This window comes from Notolabrus celidotus, chromosome 12 (assembly GCF_009762535.1).
Source record: "Notolabrus celidotus isolate fNotCel1 chromosome 12, fNotCel1.pri, whole genome shotgun sequence".
Taxonomy (NCBI): Eukaryota; Metazoa; Chordata; class Actinopteri; order Labriformes; family Labridae; genus Notolabrus; species Notolabrus celidotus.
Genome location: NC_048283.1, coordinates 18,699,299 through 18,717,633, shown reverse-complemented (window position 1 = coordinate 18,717,633; position 18,335 = coordinate 18,699,299). Strand labels below are relative to the sequence as shown.

Below are 18,335 nucleotides of genomic sequence, written 5' to 3'. Positions count from 1 at the left end.
TCCAGAACGATCTGATGCTAAGTTCAGTTTCAAACAAGTGTATTATTATCAGCTCTGAATATGGTCAATTTGAGCTACCCATAAATATTGTAGAGCAGCAAAGCCCCAATCATGTTATTATATATCATGTTATTATACATAATACATGAATGGAAAAACACGTCCTATATTGACATCAGGTAGGTATGAATGTTTCTTCAAACCACAGCATCATGGAGAAGACATTAAATGGTGAAACACCCTGAGACAACTTAAAGTGAGGAAGGCACCTGTGTTTTGACTGAAAGTAAAGCAAACCCTAAAGGCTTTGGTTGGAGTCAGTTACAGATATTTTGATTGGACAACAACCAGTACAAGCAGATTCAACGGCTTCTGAGTCAGTTTATGTCAGCTGTACTGTGGATTAAATTAAAGAAGACCAGTGCTGGAGAAAGTTTTGTCAAGAGACTCGGTGAAAATGTGTCTTTCTATTTGGACAAAAGTTCAACCCACAGTTATTTCTTATTTATATTTGATTCTTTTTTTTAAATTATGTTTTTGGCCTTTGCCTCATCTGATAGGACACTGGATAGAGTTTGAAACAAGGAAGAGAGTGTGCGTTAACATGCAGCAAATGGGCCAAGGGTTGGAGTCAAACTCTGAGCTGCCGCAGGGAGAACTTAGCCTCTGTACATGGGGCACACACTTTACTACTGATCTAAAATAAAAACACCCCAAAACCAACAATAATGACCTAATATCTTACACATTAAGTCTACTTATTTGTGTCTCTCAGGGTCTGCCAGGTAATAGTGGACCGCAGGGACAGCAAGGAACTCCTGGGCCCGTGGTAAGACATCTTTCTTGTTCATCTAATCATTTTGTCTGATTGATCACCCTGATTTATGCACTGACTCTCTCCTTTTTGTCACATTAATCCCCTTTCACTTTCTTTATCTTTCTCTTTCTCTTTCTTTCTCAGGGGGCCCCAGGAGCGCCAGGATCTCCAGGACCGGGTGGTTCAGCAGGGTCCACAGGAGATCAAGGGTTTCCTGTGAGTTAAAATTGTTGGTCATCATTTTGTCTTATTCCACAATTGACTTTGTTCAAGATAAGAGCATTGGGATGAGTCATTTAGTGTGAAGGCTGGAAAAATAGCTTCACAGTTTTAGTGTCACTGTGACCCAACCTGAACCTCATTAACCAGCGTACTTATAAGCCCGGACTGCTCCCGAGAGGCCCGTGGTGTGGACCGTAAACCCGCCTCACATGCTCTCCCTCCTCTCTGGAGAGCATGACATAATTTATCCAAATTAACAAGGAGGACATGACCTCTCCACTACTTCCTCCTCCTCCTCCTCCTCCTCCTCCTCCTGCTGCTGCTGCTACTGATTTCTTCACATTAGATTTCTCCCATAACACCTCTTCAAGTGTACAGGAAACTAAAAATAATATCATTGCTAAGTCTAATTATGTTAAAGATTTGTAGCTCAGTTCAATCACTGACAGGGAGATGATGCTTTGTGGATTATTTATTCCCTTCGTTTTTTATTCCACTTCAGGTCATCCCTCTAAGTGCTAACAGCCTGTTAGTGTTGAACTCACCCCTCATGATAACAAATGTTTCATTTAGTCAGTAGTTATTATCTCTAATAAGGTTGAGCTTATTTGGATAACCAAAAGACAAATCCTGTTGCACTTACCTCATAAGATGTCCTTTTAAAAAATGATAAATTACACGTTGAGTCAGATTTTGTTAAGCCTTTCAAAAGAAGAAGAAAGATGTGAAAGGGACACGAAACAAGCGCAGAAAATGATGCAGAGGAGAGGATGTTTGGTTCCAAACTGTGTGTAATGCTAACAGGAACAGATGATCCTGTGATGGCGGTGACAGCTAATCTAGTCTCAGGTCAGCTCTGCAGGCCAGCAGCAAAGTTTGGCTCAGAGTGGGAGAGCTATAAATCACTATACAACTCTCTCCCTCCCCACTCTACACACACACACTCACACACACACACACACACATACACATACAGAGGTATACACAAAAAAGCAGTCAGAGATCACATCTGTTTCATCTCTCTCGCCACATGAATGTATGCACAGGCAGCAAACACAAACAGAAAGAGAAAAATAGGAAAATCAGATCTCACTTTCCTGAGTGATAATCTCTAAACTTAAAGATTCAAACTTTACCTCAACATTGAATCGCTGATTCAGTCCCTGTTCTGCCCCCGTGACCCTTACCCGGGTCTCTGCTGCAGGAGAATATTCCTCTTTCTGAAGAAGTATATCTTATCAGAGATTCATATCTCCAGAGAAATTATGTGTTTTTCTTCATCCCACGGACACAGAAACCTTGAGAAAGTCACACCTACCAAGTACTTTTTCTTTCTGAAGTGGACTTAAAAGTACAGCACATCTTTCCCCACTGGACTGAGAAATATGTCAAAGGACAGTAGAATTATACCATCAAAGATAAGACTGATCTGAAAGAAGAGTTAAAGCACTTACTGAACTGTTTACTGTCTTAAGCGTGTGTCTTAGTGGTAAAAGTGAAAGAGTTCAGTTTTGAGAATGATATGATTCAACTAGAAATGTTATGCTCTACCTATCAAGATCGATATTCATTGAACTGAAATGTCTGTGCGGAGTTCTTCAACTGGCTTCAAAAAAGGCTGAATTCAATAGTTAACCCTTTATATGACCTACAAAGGAAAACCAGACTATCGGCTAGAACACTGGTTCCCAAACTTTTCAGCCCGCGACCCCCAAAATATTGGTGCCAAAGACTCGCAACCCCCACTGTCCCTCAGTGATTTAAAGTGGCTTCATTTAGCTGGTCTGCAGAAAATGACCCTACCTATATGAGCATGTGTCTGTGTTTCCTGTGCTGTTATGAATTAACCTGCTGCTACTGATGCTTTTTATAATCAACTGTTCACCAACCCTAAACTTAGGAGTCTAGTTTGGGGTAAAGAAAGTCAGAAAACTCGTTGCATTTTATATTTTCAAGTTTTTATTTCAAGTTTAGCTACTAATTTTGTTGATATTTTTTACTATAATGGGTAAAATTTACTATTTTTAGATAACTTTTGTCATTTAATTTCATTTTTTTCAGTATTTCTTTGTTCACCACAAGTTAACAAATTATATATAAGTTATATAAAACAAACAAAAAGAGAAGAAAAAATAAATAAATACAAAAAAATCCAATAATAATAATTAACAGTACAAACATAAAGGAAGATAAACATAATAAAAGGAGGATAAATAAACAAAAATAAATAATTATAATAAGAAATATTTTTAGATAACATAAAAAAAAAAAACATTCGAGAAGACATCTCCATTTGTGTCTTGCGACCCCCCAGGGGGTCCCGACCCACACTTTTTTTTTAAATATCTCGGGTTTTTTTATGGGGGGCGCTTCAACAGTATATTTATTGTGTTTTATGTGACAAGACAAATACTAATGGTAAATATCTGTATTGTTGGCGCAAGTTTGGAGTCAGACAAAGCAGTTTACAGGACACTGAAGAAAATAACTTTACATTTTCCTCTGTTTTTCAGCCTCACATGTCTGTCAAGTTATGTAACACTTACAGTTTTTTCTAAATGTAGTTTTGAGCAACTCATCCTCCTGAGAGTTGTTTAATGTTTCCTGCTTGTAGGAAACAGCCTTTGTTTGCCAGTTACTAAATCCAATAAGAAACAATGTTCTTGTGACTTTTAAATCAGTTCACACTGAAGTGCTTGAAATGTAAAAATATTTATATTTCATGCAGGGTATGAACTGTCAAATATTTGGAGTGTAAAATCATTACTGCTGTGCTTTGGACAAACTTTAAATATGTAGGGCACTAGGGGAAGATATTTCTAATATAATAATAAATCAATTTGATTTTGTGAGTGATATTTCTGTCTCTCTAAAGCCCAGATACTTTTTTTGGCTCCCTCACAGTCTGATTTGGTTTTCCCATGTCTCCCTGATAAGACAGTTGACATTTGTATGCCCAGAACGACCCAGGAGGAGATCCAGACAGACACACAGAGGAGGTCCAGAGGTGGACTTTTATTGTGGAGTCCTGCTCTCCAATTCAATGGCTGTGTCAGATGTTGGCAATGGCTTTTTATCATCTGTGATATAATATGCATCTGACATGCCAGCCCTGCATAGACATTTTCTCCATCTATCCTTTTCCTCTAACCAGCTCACACAAAAGAACACAGTCAGGCAGCCCGTGGACAAGGGCATGTTTCCCCCCAAGATAAACAAGATTTCATTCAAAAGCTCCAACAGCATCAGAGTGATGTTTATCATATCAGCACATACCTCTGCGGCCAGGAAATACATGTCTTTTATTTGCCTCTAGATTACAGTGCATTACACAGTGATATGCATTTACAGGCTTTATGTGCTTGGCAGGTTTTGTGGGATGTGTGCGCTGTGATCAGATATGCATCTGTATGCTTTATAGTGTTGGCAGTTGCCAAAAGCAAAGCTCATCCAAGGCTCAGAAATGACTCTGTTAGTGGGCACACAAGCTTATGAGTGTGTTGCCTTTAGGAGACAAAGACCATGGACACGCTGGCAAATGTAATAGAGTTTAAATGTAACAGCTGTTAGAACCTTTTGTGTGGTGTGTGTGTGTGTGTGTGTGTGTGTGTGTGTGTGTGTGTGTGTGTGTGTGTGTGTGTGTGTGTGTGTGTGTGTGTGTGTGTGTGTGTGTGTGTGTGTGTGTAATAAAGATGTAATGTGGTGGGGTTATTTAGAGATTACATTTTTCAGGTACATGTGCACTTGTCGTATCTGAATGTTTACCCTCCCTCTGTGCTTTTATTTTCTAGGGTCCTTCTGGTGTCAAAGGAGATAAGGGAGAAAAGGTAAGTCCCTCAGCTTCACACTGGTTGTAGAAATTCAAGATTTACTTCACCAATTTTCAGTAAAAAATATTGTAGTTCTGCTGAATTAAAACTCACACAATTACCTACTTATGTTTTACACCCTTGTTTTGAAGGAACCAAATTACTGTCAAGTTTACATTCATTCTTCACTGTTTGCGTTTGGCACGAACATGAAGCGTTTTTCCCTTCTTTGCTCGCTGAGCCTTATTTAGAGAAAATCACATATGTGTTCATGGTTCGAAGTGGCAGCAGAAGAGAATCTGCATTTTCGCTGACGCAGGATTTGGGTCATTACTGCCGAGGGCTTGAGAGAGATGCAACTTGCCAGCTTGAATCAAACCTGTAGTTCCTGTTTCCGCCCCATTTACCGAATGTTAGGGACATTTGCTCCTCACTTTGGTGGGAAAACTGAGAATGAAGGTCTAAAGAAAATAAATATGACAGCATTTTGTCATCTGTGTAGTGAATTTTGTGTTTGTTGGCCCTGTTGTGCATAAAGCTGGTTACAATCTGGTTTGAATCATGTAGTCCTGTACCAGTGATTAAACTGTTAACTCAGAAGCAAGAATCACCTGGTGTATTACAGCTAAGCATTAAGTCTTACAGTACTGTAAGTAAAGGACCATCATTAACTCATTCATTCTTTTATTGCATTATTCTAGTCTTTTTTTATTTTTATTTAACCAGGTAAGTCATTAAGAACAAATTCTTATTTCCAGTGACGACCTGGCAAAAGGCTCAGCCTTTTGAGTGGTAAAGGGTCAGGGATAACAGTAATGAGAAAAACAAACACAAGGGTAAAAACTTAAAAGACAAGTTAAACATGACAGGACAGAACAGAGCAAATAACGAACAGCGGCAGCAGGAGTCCAGGATTAAAAAGGATTAAAAGCAAGGGCAGGTTTGTTTAAGAGTGTTCACGAGAGAGTTCCTGAAGACTGATTTTGAGATGTAGTGGACCAGTTTTAAAGTTTCCTGATAATAGTCTGCTATTATGTCTGCTAATAAAGTCATCAATAGTTACATTTTTCACTTCTCATTCTTGCTGCAGTACAAATAAATAGTTATGTTTATAATTTGTAATTCTCCAGAAAATTAGTTCATTGGTAGTTCAACCAAAGTCAATGTAGTTATGCAGAAATATTTGATTTAATTGCATTTTGATGTCTAGCTCCTTGTCTGATATAAAAATAATCTCTACTGCTTGTTATGGTAAATACAACTACAAAGAGCTCAAGAGTGTGAAACCAAGAAGAAGTATACTCGATAAAAAACAACATAACCTCCGTGGATGAATTGATCAACCACTATTCTGTGTGTTCGTGTCCCTGGGGCTGCTCCGATATAAAGTGGCATCAGTATATTATGTGAACATTGGTATCAGACTGTTAGAGCTCTGTGTTTGTTCTGCAGGGAGATGTGCAATCCCAAGCTGCTGTGCGGGCCATCGCACGGCAAGTATGTGAGCAGCTCATCCAGAGTGAGTAACCATTCAATGCTCACGTGAACAACACTTTAGTGAGTACAATTTCATCTGACCTGATCCTGTTGAGCCATTTTCTCCTTTACCTCTTACAGGCCACTTGTCTCGCTATAACTCCATACTGAACCAGATACCAGTCCAGTCTTCAGTGTCAGTTCGAACAGTACCTGGACCACCTGGAGAGCCAGGTAGAAGAGGCCTCCCAGGACCTCAAGGGGAGCAAGGCCCATCAGGCAGACCAGGATTCCCTGGTACCAGCGGTCAGAATGGAAGGCCAGGAGATAGAGGTGAGAGAGGTTTATAAGAATAGACGGAGTTATAGGATGCACAATACAGGTCAGGGGGGGTAGAAACAGGAGAAATATACTATGCCCTTTTCATACATATATCATATTCTCCTGGTAATATACAGACTGAACAGAATCCATCATGAGTCCTTCTCTGTTTGAGTTTTGTCTAGACACTCTGACTACATGCTATTATTTATATTAGCATCCAAGAGAGTAAAGAGTTTATATTAGATCATCCATGATGTATTCAGCAGGTGAAAGTCCAATCTGAAAATAGGCTGTTGAGGGAAATGTGGAAAAAATATATGTAATATAGAAAAAAATTGCGGTATGTTTAAGAAAAACACAGACTATATATAAAGCCTTCAGCTTTTGTTTTTATTTAATGCTTTTTTTATATTTATGAATCATTTTATACCTTTATGGTAGAGCTGACAGACTTTAAAAGGGAGCAATATGGAGTGGCAGCCTAACAAGTGCATAAGCTGTACTTAAACTGAGTGTATTCTGGTTAATGGTTCAGTACAGGACGCCACCCCTTTTGAGTTTTCTGTCTGAGTTCACAAACAACAATGAAGATACGGCGGCTGTGGCTCAGTGGGTAGAGTCAGTCGTCTATCAATCGGAAGGTTGGTGGTTCGATCCCAGCTCCGGCAGTCACATGCCGAATATCCTTGAGCAAGACACTGAACCCCAAATTGCTCCCTCTGTTGTTCAGAGGTGTGTGAATGTGAACGAATGAGATTAGCTAACACTGATGGTCCCTCGCTACATAGCAGCCTCTACCATCAGTGAGTGAATGGGTATGAATGGGTGAATGTGACAAGTAATGTAAAAGCGCTTTGAGTGGTCAGACAGACTAGAAAAGCGCTATATAAGTACAAGTCCATTTACCATAAGGGAGAGGAATGTAAACTGAGTAAGATGGGAAATGCAGAAGTGAAGTTACCAGACCTCTGCAGAACTTTGGTTTGGTAGACTGGTTCCACTGAATGCTACCTATTTAATACTCCAACCAAACTGTCAGTGGTCACATTGCATTGTGGGTAATTTATGCAACAGGTTTGATCTGGAGAGTATCCTTGGTTCCAACAAGGTTATGGCATATATAAAACTGCTGTAATTAATCGAGGCTGTGCTGTTTTAACCCTCCTGTTATGTTAGTTTCTCTGGAACAGCAATAATGTTCCGTTTTTTTTTTTTAATCTAACTTTTGACTCCATTACTAACCATTTAAATCCAGATTTAGTCCATTGGTGTTCTTTAATTCTCACAGATCATGGTTCAATGAGGATAACTCACTCATTTTACATTAAAATTCATGTTAAAACTTTTTTTAATGTACATTGGAAAGCCCTAAATATAAATCTAATAGTTTAACATGAAATAGATTTTATTTTTATTTTAGTTTATTTTAGTATTTTGTTTTGTTTTGTTTTGTTTTGAAGTGATGTTGATAAATTAACATGACTCCTCTTCTGTCACATGCTGCCCAGATTTGTATGCTGCATTTAGCTGGTCTGGAAGGCATATTGCCTAAAGTAGACTTTAAAAAGGGTCAATTTGACCCGCAACATAACAGGAGGGTTAAGAAATGCAAAAGCCACTATCACTAGAATTTTGGACAGATATGTATACAATAATACAATACAATACATTACAATATTTTAATAATAAACAAAACTTGTAGTATTACTTCTAAAATGATTTCAATATAAAGAAAATTCACCTTCTTCAGTGTCTTTAAAAACAAAACAGCTCCTAAAACATCGTAATAAAGTACCAGTGGTGTCTGTTTTGCTCTGTGGCTGTGTTATGAATGATTCACATAAGCAGTTATTTGGATAAAGACAGTTGCTCAGTATGACTTTCAACATTTTATAGATTTGTATATAAAACAGGGATGAAAACAGAGTGGTCACAAAATAACCAATGTCATTACTCTGTTATATAGTTTCACTCTCTTGGCCTCAGGTTTTTATTGTGTAAAGAAACTGAAATGGAACGACTCATCTCCATTGCTGAACTTGGAGCTCAAACTTTGTTGTTGCTTTTCTTAGCTCTGGCCTGCGATCTGTCTGACTCATACTGAGGTTTAGTCCGGGCCAGAAGACAGTAACTCCAGAATAAATGAGGTCATTCCCTCGCCCTGAAACCTCCGAGGAGTAACAGCCTTTATGAGGCTCCGTCTTCATCACTAAAACACGCACAAGCACACGCATGAGTCTGCACACACAGAGGATCAGGAAAGCTGAGAGTTGTCAGGAAATGTCAGGCATGGTTACCTCCTCCTCAGCAGTTCAGATGATATGATACTCCCCAAAACATTTATGATCTGCAACCACACACACACAGGCACAGACTGTTTTTATCGTGTAATAGACAGAACTGAAACCAGAGTATGCCAGACACTTAAAGAGATCTATGGCAGATTAAAAATATCAGACATGTTGTTATTAAGTCATGATCAATATCATGACTTAATACTGGGAATTCAGACAATTATATTGGCTCCTGTGATGACGTAAGGACAAGAAGGACAAACTACTCTTTAAACATTCACTGATGTGGTTGAGGACCAAAGAAAACAGCTTTTGCTTTCTATTTTTTACAACAAGGTGCCAAATAAAGTTATACAAAAGCCAAGAAAGAGGGAATACCACTCAAATTTTAATGTACCACTCAAGAGACATGCTTTTGTAACCGCGGCTGCAACACTTCCTGTGACCGGGTAGGGGTAAGCAACATGAGACCAACTGCAAACATGAACGAGTCTGCCATCAGCAGATCGTCTTATTTTACAAACTCAGCAAACTATGATATTTGATCTATGATATTAGAACTGTGATATTAGAACTATGATATTAGAAAAAATATGACAGTATACACCAATTTTAGACTAAAATCAACACAGCTGTTGTGGAGTCCTTTTTGTGCAGTCCTGACCACCTCTGGAACCAGACGTGGACTGAGTCATAAAGGCTACAACACTTTAATACTATAATCTTTAGTCTTCATCTTTAAGTCTATAAGAGTCCAGAAAAGTTGAATCAGAAAGCTTTATTCTTTTTTAAAGTCATAAAGCATTGAGCAGTTTTGCAGAACAACTGAAAAATCATTGATGGAACATGCTATTATATTCCTTTAGTTAAGAGTGTAGGGAGATTTCTCTGTCCACCCTTATTTCCCTTATTGAGTGCGTCCGTGTCTGCCTCTACCTGTGTCTGATTACTTCATATTTCTGGGAAAGTTCCGTAACTACTGGAATCAGCTCCAAATCAGTTCCAAGGTTAGGGGAGTCCTTGTGGGAGTCCCCATATGCCCCATTCTGTGATTAATGGTGTCCAGGTACAGGGAGAGTTGGCATGCTCCTGAACACCACTTGCAGTCCTGCACCTGTTTCACACACAGTGATGCCTCAGTTAGACCTTTTTTACTCATGATGATTTTTCCTCTAAATTCAATTATTTCAATATAGTTTTTAATACTGACATATCATGTTTTGGTGAAAAACACGTGGTGCTGATTATTTTAATTTAATATATATTCAAATGATGAAAAATTAGTGAAATAGCATTTTAACATTCATATGATGTGTTACATGCTGGTTTCACAGACACCACTCTGTGTATGCAAAAGGAAAGAACTAGTAGATAATAAAAATAAAAACAATAAGAGTCAACATGCCAATTAAGCATCATTAATTAGTTTGGGAGCTTGAGAACTCTGGTACCTTTAAAAAAAACAGTTAAACATTGGTTAAAAACAAACCAGTCATGTCCTCATGAATAATCTGTTTTCTCACTTGATGCCCGTTCCTGGGGGCTTTGGCCTCACCTTCCATCCTGTTAATATAATGTCACAAGTGTTTTGTATGTAAAATCTGTAGTGTCCTGTGAACTGTCTTGCTACATCCTGTAGTTTTAAAACTTGTTTTATGTGAGTACCTGCCTTAGGACTATTGATTAAGTTTAACTATTGTGCTAACTCTGGCATATTTACATTGAGGCATACTGTTGAAATGTTGATTAATGTGCATTGTCCTAATTAAATAAACTCAAATTAAATTAATTAATTAATGTAGATAAAGATGACTAAAATAACTCCTGTTCATTCCCTGAAACAGACATTTTTGCTCTGATTTATTCTTGTGGTGTGTATGACAGTTTTAGACTTGATATTTCAGCTGCAGACCTTGATATAGGGATGATTAAAATCAATTGGTAAACATGACTCTATGCGATAAACACAAGTTAATTTAAATCGTACAAGTGTAGCCTACGTTAGTCCTTGTTGTCAGAAAAGAACAATCAATAACTTTCATTAATATTTTTCACTTGTATAATCATACAAGTCGGTAAAGTCTTTCTCCCTCCTACCCTCATAGTCAGCTCACAGAGCTCTCCCCTGAATTTGTGATGATTTTTTGCAATTGAATTCAAAACCTTTTTTAAAAGACAATTAGGACATGATGTAAACAGCTAAAAATACCATTATGGGACCTTTAAGATGTTTTCTCCCTCGCCTCAGCATGCTAACTTCCTCTTTACTGATTCAGTTGATTAAGACGGTTGTAAAAGCAGCAGGACAAGAAAATCTGCACATCACCACTTTTATTGCAGCTCACTATTATTAGAGCTTCTGAGGAATATTCCATGAGGTCATTCAAACAGCTGCAAATCTGGACAGAAGCTCTTGGCCAATTCTGGTTTTATACGTTTTATTAGATGGATCATCCAAGCATAATTTATTCAGCACATCTTCTCCAAAAACAATGGTAGAAGAATATGTCTCTTAATTCACGTCCTGCATTTAAAGTCCTGCTTTCATCATGGAGGACTTTTAACATCAAAATCTACCTTTGTGACTTCAAACTACAACAGTGCTCCCGAGTGTATCTGGTCACTGTGTAAGTTTGATCTACTCATTGTGCCCTAAAATTGTTCTGATAAATCAGAGGTGTCCACAGATTATCAAATAAATCAAACACAGCTTCAAAGTTTGCAGTCATCAGGGTTGTTCTCTATTCTTCATATAAAATATATTTTTTAAGCCTTCTAGCCTGATTTTAAATGAGAGCATTTGAGGGATGTTCTGAGAAAGAATCTCTTTGATTGAGCTGCTCATAACTAAGTACACCATTCCCTTTGAAATAAACTGGTCCAGCAGAAAGTAAAACTACTTTGCGGCTGAAAAAAATAGTCCCTCAGTAACAATCCTTTCCATCCAGGGTGTAAAGAGACCTCGACAAATCTATGAGTGCACCATGACAGGGCAATAGTGAGATCTGCTTCTGTGTTTAGTGTTGACCTCTTTGAATTGTGTGTTTCCAGGTCTGTCAGGAGAGAAAGGGGAGAGGGGGAACCCAGGTGTTGGGAGTCAAGGACCTCGAGGACCGCCCGGACCTCCAGGTAAGATGAAAGTCAACACAGCCTTTGATTGATTAAAACAAGTGAATTCATGGGCTTTTGTCCCAAGGCTGAACAGCATGAGAAAGGTGCAAAAGATGCTTCAGAAGTGTCTTGTAACTGAGCAATAGCTAGTCGTGTTTTTTTGTATTTCTTTTCCTTCTAACAAAAACAAAATAAATAGATAATTGTTGTTTTATGGATCCTCTCTCTCGTTGTCAAGTCTTCCATGTGAAAGAATCAAGGAGACGTTTTTGACCATGAATATGATTCCATGTATTGATTTTTTTTTTTTTTTTTTTTTGCTGTGTTGAGTTGTGAGGTTTTTTGTTTTGAAAATATGTCAGTACTGTTTTCTTTTTGTGTGTTTTTGCTTTGTGATCAATACTCAAAGAACAAGCTCCCATCACTGCTTTATAATTCAATAACTGTGAAAGAAAAATCTGAAAACTTAAACACAGTGAGAGAAGAGAGGAAAGAACAGGAGGGAGCTCTCTGTCCTCGTCTGCTGTGCTTTGGTGAAATATTTGTGGGATAGTAATTTTTGCTCTTGGCAAATGGCACTCCTCTAAAAATATTGATTTCATATTTCTTGCTGGCTGCTGAAGTGAGTCCTGACGGAGCGGTTTCTCTAGTGTAAACAGAAAATAGAGGCCTCTGGCTAACTTTCAGCACAGGCTGTGAAACTTCTGCTCCCACCCTCAGGACATTCACCATCATCTCCCTCATCTGGAAATGACAGTCATGTCTCTTCTTCTGAATGCTGTGGCATCAGCTCTGAGGGAGTTAGAGGAGATAGTGTCAGTGCAGTGACAGGACGGACCCTTAAAGGCTTTTTTTCAGTTTTTTTCCTTCCTTTTCTTTTTCCCTTCATCCCCTCTCATCGGGTGCCAGATCACCAAAGCCTTGTTTACCAAACATTTACAGATGACCGACTTTGTATACTCACACTTCTTTGACACAGATCTTTCCTCCGTCTGCAGGTCTACCTGGTGAAGGACGGACAGGCAGCCAGGGCCCCTCTGGTCGGCCTGGTAACCCAGGAACATCTGGGCGGCCGGGTAATCCAGGTAGCACAGGACCAGCAGGCCCACCCGGATACTGTGACCAGAACTCCTGTCTGGGGTACAATGTTGGAGGTAAACATCATGGAGTCTATTACTAAGCACAGATGACACTTTACTTTAGCCAGTGTTCAGACTGCTGTAATGCTCAAAACTACTCGTACATCAAATATCTGACACTTTAAGTGATGTACGGTAGACAAACACACACACATGGCATCACTGGCTCTGTTTCCATGGGCCATATTTAATCAGAATTATCGGCATAAAAAGCTTCATGTAAACACAGATCGGTCTGATCCTGCCCATTCAGAAAGAAATGTCATTGTGATTTGAGAAGTGTGGATTAAGCCATTTGATGTTTGTATCGTCAGCCACTTGAGAGAAAACTATTTGTACTATGCGTGTCTGCTCCCAGTGATGTGACAAGTTTCTTCTTTTTTTATTGCTGGATTTGATCGAAATATGGCCAGAGAAAAGCCGAACTGATCAGCAGCCGACACTTTTTTTTAACGTGTTGATGGTCGAACAAATAACTAAATGAATAGGACACAAACATCCAAAGTCACAGGCGCACGAGAGGAGAAGAAAGTAATCTCTAGTGCGGGGGTGAACAGAGGTAGTGAGTGTAGGTTCAGGTTCAGGTTCAGGTTCAGGTTCAGGTTCCTTTATTTGTACCCGTAGGTAAACTTGTTTTGCAGCCAGTGAGATGTTAGGTCATTACAGAATTACAAGATAGATGTCAGACAAAACAAACTACTTAATGTGCAAAACATACAAACATATCCTAAAACTAATCTAACAATAAAAATGGTAAAATGATTAGACATGATTAAATGATAAAAGTGGTAAGGTTCCATTTAAAACGCATATCAGAAAACAGTCAACCAATAGAAACGATAGAATCACATGAATACATTAGACAAGACAATCTGGGCTCAAGTCTTAAAATTGGAGGCTGACTGTGTGAGAAAATAAATGCTATTGCTTGTTCAGCTCAGTAATAGCAGCAGGAACAAAGCTTTTCTTGTGACGCTGTGTCCTGCACCTTGGGACTAAAAACCATCGTCCAGAGTGAAGAAGCTGGAAATCACTGTGCAGAGAGTGTGAGGCATTATTTAAAATAGAGGTGGCTATCCGCTGTAACTGATTAGTGTACAGGGATCCTGGGTATGCCTGTGGCTCACCAATCAACTTGCTTGACCATTTAACAATCTGGTTTAATGAGTTGGTTTCCTTCAGAGATATTTGGTAGTGACAGTGTTCTGTTTTTTAACCTATATTTGTAACACATAATGTGCAAAGACGCAGTTACAGCGGTCAGTAACAGAACTGTTATTGACAGGAACAGATAGAGGGAACAGTTTCTTCTGCTGTTGCCACAGACCAACAGAACAACTCTGCATTTCGAAACTGTTTTATTCAGATGAAATGTGTGATGAATGTCCACGCACGGCTTAATCTGATCACTTCATTTAGTGTCCATGAAAGCAGTAAGGTTGGAAACTGTAATTATTATTATTTATTGTAAACAGACCGGAGAACAAAATAGTTGTTGCTAATAAAGCACAAATGCTAGCAGTGTACGCAAGGCAAGGCAACTTTATTTGTATAGCGCATTTCATACACCAGGGCAACTCGATGTGCTTTACATTAAAACATTAAAAGCATTGGAAACATTCAGACAGGCATAAAAGAACATAAACATAAAATGACAAATATAATAAACAGAAAAGAAAAGGAAAATATATTAAAATTAAAGTTAGCTTTTAAAGCGAGTTAAAATAAGCTAAGATAGGAAGGCAGTGGCAAATAAAAAAGTCTTAGTCTTTGATTTAAAAGAGGTGAGAGTTGGAGCAGACCTGCAGCTTTCAGGGAGTGTGTTCCAGATATGTGGTGCATAATGACTAAACGCTGCTTCACCATGTTTCATTCTGACTCTAGGAACTGAAAGCAGACCAGTACCTGATGACCTCAGAGGTCGAGGTGGTTCATAAAGTAGTAGCAGATCAGCAATGTATTTTGGGCCTAAACCATTTAATGCTTTATAAACCATCAGCAGGATTTTAAAGTCTATTCTCTGACAGACAGGAAGCCAGGGTAGAGATCTTAGAACTGGAGTGATGTGGTCTACTTTTTTGGTCCTTGTTAGGACTTGAGCAGCAGCATTCTGTATGAGCTGCAGTCGTCTCATGGACTTTTTAGGGAGTCCTGTAAAGACCCCGTTACAGTAGTCTAGTCTGCTAAAGATAAATGCATGAACGAGTATAGCATGATTTGGATTAGCAAGATATTTTCAGAATTCCAGAGGCATCATGTGAAAGCATGTAGAAAGTAATTTGACTTCAAATGTCAAATTATAAGTATTAAGAAGCTCAGAAATGTTCAGGAGATTACAGTTAAACCAGGAGAACCTCTTGTTTTTGTCTAAAAGCTCTCATCACACAACAGAAATAATGAAAAAGGACTTTGAAAATTCAGGTTTAGTATTCACAGCTGTAGACACTTGTACCAAAGACACAAAATAACTCTGTTGGTCAGGATGTGGTAATTGGAAAAAAAAATAACAATTTGACTGGAACATTTTGCCAGAAGTAATCAAAACACTAAAAAGTCCAATTTTTAAGCAAAAACAGGAAAGAAGTCAAATGTATCATTTAGCGGTAATACGGATGTTTTATTTGAACAAAGGGGAAAATGACATGAAAAGTTAATTCTCAGTTGCTACAAAAAGGTCAAAACTAGTACCAACTTTCTTCCGAAGTCTTGAATTTTGATCATTTTTGACCTTTTTGTTTTTGATTTGTTTTTGTAGAAACTGAGAATCAACCTGTTTGAGTCATTTTACCCTTCGTTCAAAGCAAACGTCTGTGTTACTGCTGAAGAATATATTTGTTTTCTTTTTCAGTTTGTGCTTATTTAGTGGCATGTATAGTTTAAAGAGTCTCACCCTGCCCAGTCTTTCCATCTTGTAAACCATTGTTTATATGTATCAAACACTGAGATAGACTCTGAGATAGTTATTGTTCTCATAAAGCTCTCAGAGAATTGGAGAGTAATCAGGATTTTATGGTTGTTCCACTGTGAAATTTTTACATTCGTGTCCTCACTGATGGATTAAAACGTTAGCTGTGTCACTGACCAAAGCTGTTTGTCTGTATTTAGATCCAATAAAATATGCTGCTACACACATTCAGATACACAAACTCAACATGTTTGATTACTCATGCTGATGAGGACCTTCAGGAGTTAATGTGCCTGATCTCTCAGCTCGGGCATCACAAACTCCTCGACCAGTTTCAATGTAATATCATCCTCTTAACACAGACTCTTAACACAGACATTACTTCATCCATCAGATCACGTTTTCTTCATATTAAAAGATTCAAATGTTTTTTAAAAATAGTTCTTTTATTCTCAGCCATGCAAGGATTAAAGTGCATCCTCCCTGACCACTTAAGAGGAAATTATCAAAAGACACCATGTGGAGTGTTGTCGCTTTCACAGCAGCCGTATCTGCTCTGAAATTTATTTTTTTTTAAAGTCCAGCTTCGTTTAATAGCACCTCTTCTTAACCAAACCCATTGTTGCCTTTTTATAGTTTATGTTTCTGTGTTCAGTTCAAAGCTGCGTGAGCCGTGAGTTCAAACACTGGCTCTTCAAAGGGACACTTTCAACAACTGTTAAAAGAAACTGAGACTTCAGACAGGGTCAAACATTCAATTCACAAGTATCAATTATTTTCGTATGTTTCAATGAGACTATGCAAAATAATTTAAGGTTACATTATTTTTTAAATCACTTTTTCCACTACCTCATTTTATGAGATGCTGTTACTTTCTATGAACATTAAGCTAAGCTAGACTAAATCCAGAAGTATGCAGATAGATCGATCAATCAATCAATCAATCAATCTTTATTTGTATCTGTCAAATCACAACAAACGTTATCTCAAGACACTTTTACAAACATAGAAGGTCTAGACCTGGGTTTCTCAAAGTGTGGGTCGGGACCCCACCCGGGGTCGCGAGATGTCCTACAGAATGTTTTTTTTTTTAAAGTTATCTAAAAACAGTTAATTATAGTAAAAAAACATTGACAAATGAGTAGCTAAACTTGAATAAAACCTTGAAAATAGAAAATGTAATGAGTTTTCTGCCTTTCTTTGTTTCCAGATGACTCCTAAGTTTAGGGTTAGTGAACAGTTAATTATCAAAAGCATCAGTAGCAGTAGGTTAATTTATAAAGGAACAGGAACACAGCCACAGGCTCATGTAGGTCAGGTCATTTTCTGGTCCCAAGTCTTTGGCACCTATATTTTGGAGGTTGCAGGCTGAAAAGTTTGGGAACCCCTTGTCTAGACCAAACTCTATGTTAAACTATTAAAAAAGACCCAACCTCAAGACATGATAGGACTCAATTGTATCTCATCTTAATCCACCATAAGTAGAGCACTTTGCAGTATTCAGCAAGTTACAGCGGCATGGAAAAACTTCCCTTTAGTAGGCAGAAGCCTGGAGCAGAACCAGATTCATGTTAGACGACATCTACAGTTATATATTGTTGTTATGTCAGTTTTTTGATGTCTCCAGTGTTTCATTGTTGCTCATTATTAAAGTCCATGTCTCACTGATAATATGAAGCTATATAGAAGCCACTTAGCTGAGCTTAGCTGGGCTTCAGAGAAATGAAGTAGAAAGGGAGACACAGCCTCAAGTCTGGCTCCTGGCCAAGAAAAAGTCTGGCCCAGAACCAAACACCTAATTTCACGATAATATGTTTGTATTCAACAAAAGAGATACAACATGTGAATTTGTGAGCATGAGAGATTATGAAACACTGATTTTGTAAACTTGTGGACAGTGCGAGGCGAGCTGACTACGACTTGAACTTACCTGAGTCATTAACCTGCTGGCTGTAGCTTTATGTTTAAGTGTTAGGTATGCATGTATGTTTCAACCCCCTTATTCAACCATCTGAAACCATGCAAATAATCACAGTGTATCACAGAGCTCCAGGCAGGTACAGAAAAAGTGATTCTCACCAGGCTGTAGTATTTTGGATAGAGGGAGAAGTTATTATTGAATACCTAGATTATTGTTTTAAATTTTCTTAATATAACTCATTTGAATGTATACTTTAAAGTGGCATTTATCACCTTTGAATAAGTGTGTGTAAAGGAGTCTAATGCTTCATGTTTTGT

The 18,335-nt window shown here is 38.2% G+C and overlaps 1 protein-coding gene across 4 annotated transcripts in view; it reads left to right on the top strand.

Moving 5' to 3' along the window:
* Nucleotides 1–18,335, top strand: part of col14a1a (collagen, type XIV, alpha 1a) — a 173,862-nt gene that overhangs the window by 152,738 nt on the left and 2,789 nt on the right. For all 4 annotated transcript variants that reach the window (XM_034696948.1, XM_034696946.1, XM_034696947.1 and 1 more), the window contains 7 exons: nucleotides 776–829; nucleotides 962–1,033; nucleotides 4,831–4,866; nucleotides 6,301–6,367; nucleotides 6,466–6,657; nucleotides 11,994–12,071; nucleotides 13,052–13,207. In XM_034696948.1, coding sequence (XP_034552839.1) covers nucleotides 776–829; nucleotides 962–1,033; nucleotides 4,831–4,866; nucleotides 6,301–6,367; nucleotides 6,466–6,657; nucleotides 11,994–12,071; nucleotides 13,052–13,207 — 655 coding nt within the window. The remainder of the gene's footprint in view (nucleotides 1–775; nucleotides 830–961; nucleotides 1,034–4,830; nucleotides 4,867–6,300; nucleotides 6,368–6,465; nucleotides 6,658–11,993; nucleotides 12,072–13,051; nucleotides 13,208–18,335) is intronic.